A 13,917-nucleotide genomic window follows, 5' to 3' on the forward strand; every position below is an offset into this window, starting at 1 on the left:
AGAAAATGTCGAATATGTTACCCCTACACCTTTTTTAAAAAAACACCAAAAAGACCTAGAAGAAGCCATCAAAACGAATGGCTTATGTCCAGTATACTTGTTCACAGGGGTTATAATGGTTCTTATTTTTTTGGAAAAACTGTGATGTAAAGAAATGTAAATTTTTTAATAAAATGAATTTGAGCTAATTTTCACAATTTCGGACATTTTACCTACATTGACCAAGCTTGCCCAAATATGCCCAAATGGGCATATTACTCTTCACTGAAAACCCACCCATTGATATACCAAAATAGGAGAACTCCCTCTGGGGTAGAAAATGTCGAATATGTTACCCCTACACCTTTTTTAAAAAAACACCAAAAAGACCTAGAAGAAGCCATCAAAACGAATGGCTTATGTCCAGTATACTTGTTCACAAGGGTTATAATGGTTTTTATTTTTTTGGAAAAACTGTGATGTAAAGAAATGTAAATTTTTTAATAAAATGAATTTGAGCTAATTTTCACAATTTCGGACATTTTAGGCCTGTACAATCAAACAGGGTAAAATGTCAAGTTTAAGATTGTGTATTTTTGACTTTGTTATTCTTATTTTGCAGAAAAAGTCTAGAAAAAGTATTTTTAACCTCAATTTCTGCAACTTTGATTTCAAGCTACTTTTGGCAATCAAACAGAGTCAAGATCTCCAAATTTGTCTTATGTATGCAGATGCACCATGGCTAGTTTCAACCCTCCTTGCCTCGTACATACGCTCTGTGTGGGTAAATGGCAAAAATGTTGAAAGACCCCTAAATGCACGGCAATTAAATTTTTGTGGATTTGGAGTCTCTGTGAAATTAAACAGCTCATCCAAATTCAATTATTTCACATTAGTCTACCCGTCATGGTTGTGCCCAGTGCACAGAATTTTGGCGTGAAATAGCAAGGGAATTACGCAATGAGGTATATTGGACGAAGGCAAAAGACTTTATGCTGTCGGGGTGTGTACATTTGCCGTTTATAATTGGGTGAAATTGCTTAATGTGTGAAGTGACTATGGGATTCCAACTGATTTGCCTGAAGAGAATGGCGTGTTATGTAAGTACAGCAGCAATTTGGCGAGATGATATGAAGCAGCCAAGAAGAAGAAGAAGGCTTGCCTGGGATAGTGTTTCTGGTGTTGGGAGATAATAGCCTGGGGTGGTGGTGGTCAGGAACCAAATATTTCTGGACAATTCAAGTGCGATCTCTTCTGCCAACCGCAAAAAATCGTAATTCAATAAGTTGTTATTATGCCATGTCAAAATTGAGGAGTTTGAAATTAGACCTTTCCGAGTGAGAGCTAGCATGGTTTAAGCGCAAATGGCAGACAAAATAGGACTAGTTGGAAGTGGATATGTTTAAGTGTCACTAATTTTCATGCCTTTCATGCTCTGCTAAATTTGCTTAAATTAAAAATAGCAAAAATAAAGAGGAAACCCTTAGATATTACCAATGTTAAGAACAAGTGTATGAAAATGTTTTCTAATTGTAAGAGAATGGAATATTGGTCCTACAAAAATGTTCATTTTACACTCTACTATATGGGGGAAATTGATCTGTATTGAATTTGAAATTTTGGAGAATATATGTAGAAGATAAAAAGAAATTATCAGTCAAACCTATTTAGTAGAAGATGTCTGGAATCGTGGGATGAATGTTCTGCGAAACAGTATCTTTTTTTAGGGACTTCCGGACTTGCTTTGAATAATTACATCCATTTGTTATATATATATTAGTAGAATTCAATTCATTTGAAATTGAAATGAATGAGCAGCATACATATGTGAAAGCTGAAGGGTAAATAAAAATTGAGAGGGAGGGAGAAAAAAAAATCTGCAGGTATACAGTAGTACGAGGGCAACGGCTGAGGCTGGCCCGGGAGGCTGGCTTGCTAGCAACCCGATATAGTGACTATATACTAAATGAACGAGCCTGGCTGCAGATAGTTTTCCTCCCCTATGGGAAAGTGGCACAACTGAGATCTGCACATTATAAGAAGTACACACATTATATATCCCTGGCATTGATGCATTTGCCAACACATGAATGTATCAGCAGGGTGCATGCGTTGGTGAGCAAACGCATACATGTGCAACTAGCTTGCTAGGCACAGACTTTTAGTATAATGGTTGAGTACTGTGAGAGTTGCAAGGTAGCCTACTATGAATACTGATAGCCAATATCACAGTCTGTCTCATGTACAGTCTCATATAAATATATATGTATGTATATATATATTTGGGGGGGGGGGGGTTGGTTCGTGCAGGGTTGGTTCGTGCAATTTTGCAGGATGTTTTCCATGCTAAATTGTATTAAATTTTTAAAGCATGGTATAGCCTTCCGTTTTGAGAATAGGTACATGGTGTAACTAGTGGCTGCTTTTTAAATTACCCAAAAACATGTATGATGAGGTACAATTGAAACGGGTAGACATTGCCATTTCCTTGGCAAGCTACGTGCCGCAACTGTTTATGGTGTAATAGTATATTTAGCTTTGCGGTCCGGATATTTCCAGGTTTTTTTGGCTACCATATGGTTCAATACCACTTTAATCTACTAAACAAAAATTTGAATTTAGCCAAAAACAAAGCAAAAACAGCAAGAGGATTTGAACGGTGATTCTTGTACATGTACAACAGGTTTTGTAAGCATCAATGTTGGGTTTTTTGGCCTGATATGCTCTACAGTCAGTCTTCTCTGAAGTACAAAGTACTGATGCGGACACACACATTGTGCCGAATTTGAAGGCACACGTACCTCAGCAGAGACGCAGCACAGCGCACTGTTTATGCACTGTATACGCGTGCGTTGTCACTTTGTACTTCAGAGTGGACAAACTGTATAGTTTTGTGTCATGGTATTTGCATATTTATGAATAATAATGAGCTGATTTGCATATTTTACATACATTTACCTTTATGTGGGGCCATCTTAATTACGAACCGCATAATTTTAGTTCTAATTCTATTTAAAAATTTATAGGTAAGGCCATCTTAATTAAATCCTGTGTCTCAAAGCTTGTGCAAAATTGAAAACCTAATGTGGAATGCGTTTTTTTTTTCATTGTATTTTTTTTATGTTTATTTTTTTTTATGTGTCAGTTCAAGATTTCGGACAAGAATTTTGTGCAAAAATCCAATGTTGTAGATGTTGGAATAGTAGACAAATAAAGTCACTGCTACAAACTATTCTTCTTCTTTTTTTTTTTTTATTGTTTTCGTGTTCAAAATTTGCAAAGAAATCTGAAACTTATGATCAAATATGAATTTTGGGTTTTATTTTTGCCTTTTTGTTTTAAAAAAATAAAAAGACATAAAAAAATGAATATCTTGATTTTCAAAGAGGACTTCGCGCACGATTTTACTAACACGCGCAGCAGCTTTGAGACACAGGATTTAATTAAGATGGCCTAAGATTAGAATATATGACCATCCTCTGATTATCTGATTATGTTGATTTGACTACATTTTAATGACACTTTACTCTTTTGTTTTCCCCATTTTTCCCCCCACCTGTCTACCGCCATGTTGTTGTTTTTAGGTCGTACTTCGCAAGTTTTTTCATTGAAAATTCACTTTGGGGGGGGTATATCCATAGTCCACACAGCCTCTAAAACTGACTTCTTGAAATCACCTGATTTAGTGCAAAGGGATTAATTTAGACTCTGGCAATGAAAATAGGAATTTAATTTTTAATTTGAAATATTACATTTATACTTTAGAGCATCAAATAGTTCTGTTTAGTATTGACTAGAAATAGAGAAAAGACACTAGTATAAATTGAGATGATTTAACTGACCTGTGCAGACTGTGCTGTCTGTCACAGATGCAAATTACCTGCTATGAAAGCGCAAATGATGAATGAATTGCAAGGGGTGGAGTCTTTTGAAAAGCGGGTCAACAGCAATTGTACTAGAATTTGGCGAGTATTACGCATAATCAAACTAGACATATATTTATCTTTGATGGATGATCAGGTATTGTTTGTGGTTCATTTAAAGAAGATGGCTAATCTATATTGCTGTAGTGAAAATGTGAAATTTCTATAATATTTCAAATATAGTTCTTTTGTTCTCGCTAAAATGTCTTATAGTATCATGAAAATCTTCATACTTTTTCGCTATACAATGCTTTGTAAGAGCACGTGAAACATTGGATGTTGCTCCACATTGTAGATTTATGCCTTAGAAGTAAAACCAAAAAAATGGCGAATGATTTATTTTAGCACATGTCATTGTATTGTGTGTTGGTTTTTTTATCACTACCTGTTAACTGGGAATGTTAAGTGATAGAAGATTCAGTGGAGAAGCTCTTCCAATCACTCAATTAAGTGGTGAAAATGTCACTCATGCTCTATGTGTGCATTGCATTTATTCCCTTGCATTGGTAGTAGTGGCGGTGGATTTTATAAGTGATATGCATGAAAGGCTCTATTGCTGATTTCACGACTACTGCTGGTCGGTCGGTTGCTTCATGACTTGACTTGAGAGTAAATCTCACCAAACCACCTTTGTATTCTTGTAGTCCTATTGAGGGTCTATAGTATGATTGGTACTGCAAGCTATTTTTTTCTAATTCTCATCTGGATTCAATATAATTAGTGCTTGTTACACATGTATTTTTATTAATTTTTTTTCATGAAACTATAATTTAATCTTAGGTTATGTTATAATCTTTTCCTGTAAACTTTGGAAGAGAGCGTATTCTAAGCGTACATTGCATATTTACCAAGGGCGGCGGAATGGGGGGGGGGGGGGGCAGGGGGGCTAGTGGGCCCCCCACTTTTAACCCATAATATGCTGTGTGTAACATGTCTGGGTGAACATAAGTAATCAAATCTCTATTCTAAACTTAACTTAAAAAAGTGTAAAAATGATGCACAAAAGGGCATCAATTGGTCCTTCATTTTGCAAAATTGTCCAACTCCCCTGTGTTATACACAGTGTGTAGGCCTATGGATAAACAAATTCCCCGTTTCGTTTCTGCTTTGGACACCCAATACTAAAAGCAATAAATTAATTTATACAATAAGGCGACGATGTAGTCCTTGCCCCTTTAATATACGTATTTTACTTGTCCCCAATGCGCTATAATTTTTGAGACACATGCAAAAATAGGCATAAAATTGGGCAGGGGTGTAGTACCCCCTTAACCCATTTTCAAACTAAAATTGTACACAATAATAAGCTATAATAGTGCTAGAATGGTCCAACAAATGGCTTCAATTGGGCTTTCAGTTTACAAAAGTTTCTCACTTCAGACACCCCCCCCCTGCTTTCGCCCTTTTTTTCTGCTTTGGACACCCGACACTTAATGTTTACCAGTAATAATTTATACAGTTAATAATAGTGAGAACTTGTCCACAAATGGCTTTAATAGCTTAATTTTACCAATTTTCTGCTTTTTCAAACTCAAATTGTACACAATATTAAATAGTACCAAAATAGTCCATGTTTCAATGGGGCCTTCATTTTACAAAAGTTTCTCACTTCTGAGGGTGGCACATCCCCCTCAGACACCCCCTGCGTCAAGCGCGACGCGATGGCGACCATTATTTCGATTTTTTACATCACCCTGTCTTGACTGGCCCCCCCACTTTCAAAATTGTTCCGCCACCCCTGATATTTACTGCGTTGAAACACACTTGTCTTTGATTGGCTGCTGAGGCGATCTGCTGTTGCCAGAGTGGAAATTTATGAATGAACTTTGTTAGCTCCGATTTTGCAACATAACGGTAGTACATGCTCGTGAAAAGTTTACAGCAAAATATTATAAAACCATACTGTCTTGTGACATGCACATTTTGGTATTTTTAACAGCCCTCAAGTAAACTTTATAAATCTAATGATATGTACTTTTATGTAGCTGGGATGAAAGGCCGACGATCAATTGAAAATTTTGACCTTTCGTATTGAAGATATGGACTTTTCCCCCAAAAACACAAAACTAGAGTGATAACCGCACCATAGCTGAACCATGTGGCTTCGGCAGTATATTGTTGTAGGCCTATACCACTGTCATCATTGCATTTAAATTTCAGCTCAATTGAAGCATTTTGAAAACTTGACATTTGACCCCTTTATTGCCCCTTAATGACCTTAAATGAATTTTAAAATATTTTAACCATGTTTAGAATGTCATAAGGATCATTGCGTTTAAATTTCAGCTCAATCGGAGCATTTTGGAAAACTTGACCTTTGACCCCTTAATGACCTTAAATGAATCTTAAAATGTTTTTAAAATGTTTAGAATGTCATAAGGATCATTGCATATAAATTTCAGCTCAATTGGAGCATTTCAAAAAACTTGACCTTTGACCCCTTTATGACCCCTTAATGACCTTAAATGAATTTTAAAATATTTTTAAATGTTTACAATGTCATAAGGATCATTGCATTTAAATTTCAGCTCAATTGGAGCATTTAGAAAACCTTGACCTTTGACCCCTTTATGACCCCTTAATGACCTTAAATTTTTTTAATGTTTTAAACATGTTTAGAATGTCATAAGCAGGGACAGGCGATTTGCGCGGGAAAAAATAGCAAATTGCGCGGAACTTTTTTCAGTGCAAATCATGTATCCCTGCCCATAGGAAAAAATAGCCAATTATGCTTGGGCATTCTTGCAGCCGGAAAAAAAGTTCACAAATCGCCTGTCTTTTTTTAAATTTTTATTATATTCTTTATGTTTTCCTCTTTCATATGACACCACTCATGGGGTCATACCTTCGTGGCATTTAGAGATATGTCCATTTCAGACCAAATGGTTAGTCAGTTAGTAAGCTAGTAAGTAAGCTAGTAAGTAAGCTAGTAAGTAAGCTAGTAACATTCACTCATATAGGCTGATACCATTTCATGGTTCAGCAAAATTTAGGTCTTTTGGGGGGAAAAAAATGTGCATCTTCAATATGAAAGTTCAAAATTTTCAATTGATTGTTGGCTTTTCATCCAAGCTACATAATACATATCATTAGATTGGATTAGATTAGTTTTGATTTGAGGACAGTTATCAAAAATTTTAAAAATATCAAATTTTTATAATTTGTCAAAATTATTTGATATCAGAAGGACACTCCTCATATTCAGCTCTCAGCTGCCACCAAAAATACTATGCAAACATTAATTTCCGATTCCTTACGAAACACCTTAATTTTCCTCCTACATGTATATGTGTATTAACCTAACCATACCAAACATCAAAAAAAACTATAATTCCAAAAGCATATGCACGGGCAGGACGGCAGGTATCTCACGTCATGCGATTGCGTCATCATGCAAACCGTCATACGGCGACGGAAAGCTTGGCTGGCCCGTGGCAAGGTAGGCCCGTGCACGTCTCTAGCATCCGAGGGGTCGGTGGTTCAAAACTTGGCCTGAGAACCAAGGGAGAACAGTGCATTTATTGGTCACCCCAGGTTAAATAAGAAATAAATAATAAACGGCACCCCAGAAAAACAGTTTTCCATTCTTCTTTCTTTCTTCCTTCATTCTTTCCTTCCCCAGCAAAAAGCCGGGCCAAAAAGCAACGTTAGGGTTAAGGAAAGAAATCATCATTTTCTGCTAATCTAAGCCTTCCTGCTTGTTTTTGTAGTTTGCTTACTGTAGACTTGGGGAAACCCCCTAATCTTTTGTAATATAAGGCACCAATTCATTTACTTTTTGCCTATTTTTTAGATCCCTCACAAAGTCACATATCTAAATGGCACGTATTTGAAAGTACTCTTTTATAACATCCCGGGTTAGATCACCGACCTTTTTGAGATGCATTACATCCTTGTACAAGTCCCGGCTATGTCCTAGCAGTGCAGGGACACATTGAGCTAGGGGGACGAGCTTGCAAGTGACAACTGCATTACTGATGATGCATACGTAGCACCTGCAAAGGCAGTCATGTTTTTTAGGATGAAGATAAGATGGTATTCGAATATAAATATACATTACTAAAAAGCATGTTTTCTCAAGCTAACAACGTATTTACAAAATCTACAAGTTTGACTCTTCAGCCTATAGAAGGCTACATGTAGTACATGTATACATGCACATTGTTGATAAGGTGTAGTAAAATCCTGTATGCAGGGGGCTGCACCTCAAAAAATCCACAAAGGCTAAATTTATTTTACCATTTTTTACAAAAAAAAGTCCAAAAGTGGGTAAAAATTGACAAAATGTCCAATTTTTGGTGATATGGCATTAAAAAAGTTCTAACAAAAGGGCAATTTTGAGAGGGTTTAGGTCCACTTTTTACCAATAAATTGCACTAGCGAACTTTGAATAAGGTCCACTTTTTTGAAGTCCTGGTCCCAAAGCCATATTTGTTAACATCATTCATGGTTGATTTTTAAGAAATTTGGGAAAAAATTACCCAAAATATTTCAATTTTGTTTCCAAAAGGACAGAGTTGTAACTTTTGTTATTATTTAAAAAAAATGATGGTAAGGCCCTAATATTTTATTGTTTTATGTATTTTAAAGATATTTTAAACTGTTTCTGAGTGTGTAAAAAGCGTCTAGAGGCATTTGCATTAGGCGCTATATTAAATCGTGTTTTTATCATTAAAATGCATTGGTTTTGTACACATTTTGTTATTTTAAATATAATCTGAAGTTACATTTTTGCCCCTTTTGGATATAAATTTTTTTATTTTTGTGTGATTTTTTACCAATTGTATTTTTGTTTAAATCAACCACGAATGATTGTAGCACTTGGCTCTATATTCCCTATACCTTCCTCAAGTCAGTATAAAGTAAAAACTGTTAATTTTTGCAGGAATCTGGTATGCTAGTTTGATTCCTTGTATCAATTCCTTTCTGAAAATGTATACTTTTATAAACTTCTCACCATTACATTTAGAGATAAGGTACAATAAAAAAAACCCCATATCTAAATTACTGACTCGAATGGTATATTACAGACTATTGGGTCCAAATCCGCAAAAAAAAAACATTATATTTAGATTTTTCCCTAAATACCGTCCCCTCAAATAAACGCGCCCCCCCCCCCCCCCTTTTTTCTACCTAGAGGTTTCAAAAATGCAGATATTTCCATGCTATCTTGTGTAGTAAACTTACCAAGTTGCCTACATGGTCGATAATAGTGTCAATATTCGCAAAAATCTGGATCGGAAACCTGGAAGTGGACCTGAAGTCAGTGTTTCTAGTTCATAGTTCTTCATTTCAGCGTGAGTTTTAAGCTTACCTAATGATTTTAACGGGAATTATTGTTCTAAAAATGACCTTAAATAAATGCCCCCGTTCGAAAATGCAACGCCTGGAGGCATATATTTGAGGAAATGTGGTATAAAAAAATGCATTTGGAGCCAAAATGCGCGATTTGCACTGCAAATAACGCATAATTCTCGCTATTCGCAATAAGGCGCCGCCAGCGGTTACGATAATTTTTTTAGTGTTATCATAAAGGTGTTACACATCGAGTCCTCAATAATACTTAATACCATGCTGATTACATAGGAACACGTGACAATATTTTTTTTTGTTAAAATAAAAGGTGTTACAGCGAATAATACTCAATATACTTGAATAATGTGAAAAAATGTGTCAATTAATTTTTCCTATGTAATAGCATGGTAATATTCAGACATATATTGATGTCGAATTTTTCCCATGATACATCACGATTTTCCCATGATACATCACGATTACATCGCAAACCGCTGGCGGCGCCTTTTATTGCGAATAGCGAGAATTGCATATTCTTAGCAGCCCTAGCTGATATATACTTACCTACTATACTGGTGTGCAGGTGATAGTACTAAGGTTCGCTAGTCTGTACCATAGGGGTTATGGTTACAGTAAGCGTATGTAGGGTACTAGCAAACTATTTGGACTAGCGCACCTTAGGACTAGTGTATCTTAGGACTAGCGGATACTATTAGTTAACCCCCAGTTTGTTCATTAAATACAGGAAAATATCTACGGTCTGGTGCCGTATTCCATGAATCTGAAGAATAGGGCACCAGACCATTGATATTTTTCCCGTATTTCGTGAGAACTCTGTGGTAACGATTTTATCCTTAAATAGTGAACATGAATTATGTTGTCTTCTGGACTTTGCTGAAGGAATAATCTTACTGAAAAGTATGACAGTTTCTTCTTATTGCTTTTTGACAGTGCAGGCAAGTGTTTGTGCCAGTCTTAGGATGTCGCGCGAGTCATGTTACGCAGATGCGCGCATGTTAGGATTATGCAGGTAATACGGATAATATTACCTGCCTGTATATTAATGAAGGGGTACGTAGGTAATAACAGATTTTTATCGAAGTAGTGTTTGACCAATGAGATTACAGTGATATTCAAATATGAATATATCTGAATTAAATTAAATTAGGTATTTATCAAGAATGGAATATGGTGTCATTATTGGTTCTGTCATACTATAGTCCGTTTACATGCATTCCCTGAGTCAGTAATTGTGACACAATCTGGTCTATGGGGACCAAAGGAGGCATTTTTGAAAATTGAGTTACTGTAATTATTACATTATACGTACAAATAGACTACCATATACTGGAAATACCAAAGGTCTAGCATACTTGGTTATAAAGTTATGACGTTTTTTGATGTCTATTTTTTTATGTATTTTATTGTTTTTTACTCCATATATTTACCTTTTTAGATATTGTATTTTATTGTATCTCTAAATGTAATAATTGGTAATTGTTAAGTTTATAAAAGGAAATGATGCAAGGAATCCAACTAGCATAACAAATTGCTGCATAAATGTACAGTTTTTGAAAAAAATCACAAAATTTGATTTTACTTTTTTACCTCAAGTAAGGCATATGGATAATACACGTATTCTGTTCACAGCCATGTTTGTGTGTTTTGTCTTGATTTTTTTTTCTTGTTTTCTGTTCCATAAGTTCAAGGTGTGTGAATGGAATAGTGATTTGTAAATAAGTTTCTGTATGGATTTTCAAGTTGGCATAGAGCAAGCAATGTATAAAAAGCTTATTCTGGGTCTTAGACAGCTTTAAAGTGCTATAGCTAGACATGTTCTGTCCTGTCTGAATTCAACACATGGTTCTCCCACTCTTTACACCATTTGGTAGAATAATGTTTTCTGTGTGTGTGTGTTGGGGGTGCGTGCCATGCGTGGGGGTGCGTTCACACATATGTGAGTGTGTCCCATGTGCAATATTCCATTTCATTACAGATGGCATGCCAGGTCAAATGCACTGCAAACATGTTTTGTGTACATTTGCACTCCTCCTTCCCCAGCGAAATTGCCAACTCCTCCAAAATCACCAAACAGAAGATTTTTCGCTTCATATCAAAACCATACATATTGATATGCCCTAATAAATATCCAGTATCTTTATTCTATGTGCTGTGTAAAGTTTTTAAAAGTCTCCCAACTCTATTTAAATGTGGTATTGCAAAAAGCCTCACACCTCTGGGTTACAGAGCATAATCCATGACATAAAGTCACATGACCCCGGGCACATGACACATTTATATCAAGATTGGTCAACACATTCAGTGTCGTATGTAAATGATAAACAGTGTTTTTCCCACATCATTTCTTCTATACATTTATGTGACATGTGAGAAAAAAGTTCTTTGGACATGTACAATGTATGTAAAACTTGCATTGTAGTATGGCCCATGTGTCCATTTTCCATTTAACATGTTTAACATCCACTAAACCCTATTTATATTAAAAGTAACATAATTTGTCTAGCATTGAAGTTTGAAAGTTATGGTGTTACAGGGACTGTCTTTTGGAATTTGCAGGAGAGCATTAAATAGCTCTTCTGGAGCCTTCAAGGAGGGCTGTTTAGAGCATTTACAATAGAATGTAAGGAGAGAACGGTCAACTAAGGAGACCTAAAAATTACTCTCCTATATCAGATTTAAGAAGAGCTCTCCTCAAAAGGCAGTCCGTGGTTTTAAGACCTGTTCATCATCAATAATTCATTTTAAATGAAATTTCTTTCTTATTTATCTTCTCCAGCTGAACCTGCTCCACCACAGAAAGAAAAAGTATTTAAGGTGCGTGAAAATGCCATGCGTAAAAGACGTGGTGCTGTTCGGCGCAGAGTCCATCAAGTGAATGGTCATAAATTCATGGCAACATTTCTGCGGCAACCAACATTCTGTGCTCATTGTCAAGATTTCATATGGTAAGTACATTCCTATTTCATTTCATACCTATTATCCTCATCATTACTTCACAAAGCATCGCTAATGAAAGTATACCTACCAGCCAGTGTTATGTATCGCCTATCTGTCAGTGAACACACATCGTATTTCCATCTGTATACCTTTGATTCAGTATTTCCAATGAAAAGAGAGTGAAGATACACTCAGGACATACTGATAGTTATAATATTTACCCATGATAAGTTTGCATTGTTGGAATTCTACATGTTGTGCACTCTTGAGGAATAATCACAATTCACTGTGTTAGCATTTGGACAAATTTTGGACTTCATTAAAACAACTAGAGATCCATTTCACTATACTTTACAAAGCTTTGTAAGTCTTGAAATTGTTTGTAACTTAAAACGAGTCATAAGTTCCATTTCACTAAACATGCTTACGAACGGTATGCTTCGTAAGTAATAGGGATTTACTACAGGAATTCTTCGTAAAGTTACATCTAGTATTGGGTATTCGTAACTTTACGTTACAAATGGAACACCCAGAAACTCCCTGTTCACAAAATACAGTAAAATATGTATGATCTGGGTGCTGTATTCCGTGAACTGTAGATACCTTCTTGTATTTCGTCAGAACGAGCACAGGGTAACAATTTTTTCCTTTACTTAAAGCAATAATGTGTGATTTGCATAAAGAATAGATTCTTATTTAAATGTTTGTTTTCACTGATCACATTATCCCCCTTTAATTTCGAGCCAAACAAATGTGGTATAATGAAAAATATTACGATTTCATTCCAACGTCTACAATGCATGTACTACGCTCGCCGATCGTATTACATGTAACTGCACGGAGCATCTCGCTCGACGTGTGTACATACAAGTTGACATCCATGGTACATGTTAGCAAGCACTCGCTCGTTGAACTCTGAATAAAACTGGGTCGACCCGGTTTTAATACAAAAAGTTAAATTTTACTGTTAGTAAAGCACTTCAGGCTTAGTCTTTTACGTGGTATTTTAGTATACCACTGGGCATTATAATTATGCAAAAAGTAGAAATCCGAGTAAAATTGAGGGCGTCGCTGTGAAGCAAATCACACATTATGGCTTTAAATTCTATAATCTTGTTGGTAACAATTAGTGAAAGGTTTTAGTTTGACAATCTTACTGTGCTTATTGCGTGTGAATATGAATACAGAAAATACTCTCTGTCAATGAATATGTAATATTAATGTAGAGTACGCATGTACGGTAATACAAATTTGTATTGAAGTGGTATTTGACCAATTAAATTACTGAATTCATGTTCACCAAAGGATAAAGGTTGATGTTTATCTAGTGAAACGCATGACTTGCCAAGTTAAGCGATACCAGATTCTGCAAATTAAAAATGATGTGCTTGCTTTTTGATGCAACGCCTAGGTTTGATTTTACGAGAGTAGGAGATATACATCACAAATGGAGTTGATGTGGCAGCCGTGTAAGAGTAAACCAAACGATAGAGACATGGTACAGTCAGTGTAATTGCTCTAGACACTAGGATCCACAACATGCTCATCTATCAGGGCACAGTTTTGTTAACCCCAATATATTTGTACATTCACTGAATGACCTTTGAAAATTTGGGTACACAAACTCACACTCTGCAACTTGAGGTCAAATTTTGTACTATGATTGTATAATATAGGTTATTGAACTACGCCATTGGGATGAGGCCATTATGGTCCATAGTGAGAGAAGATCATTTACACACCATTATACACTACTGCAACT

General features: G+C 35.8%; 1 protein-coding gene across 1 annotated transcript in view; it reads left to right on the forward strand.

Moving 5' to 3' along the window:
* The window catches only part of LOC140153549 (protein kinase C epsilon type-like), a 133,524-nt gene that overhangs the window by 48,646 nt on the left and 70,961 nt on the right, over positions 1–13,917 (forward strand). Inside the window, 1 exon segment of the mRNA XM_072176328.1 lies at positions 11,995–12,163. Coding sequence (XP_072032429.1) covers positions 11,995–12,163 — 169 coding nt within the window.

Source organism: Amphiura filiformis, chromosome 5, assembly GCF_039555335.1.
Source record: "Amphiura filiformis chromosome 5, Afil_fr2py, whole genome shotgun sequence".
Classification (NCBI taxonomy): Eukaryota; Metazoa; Echinodermata; class Ophiuroidea; order Amphilepidida; family Amphiuridae; genus Amphiura; species Amphiura filiformis.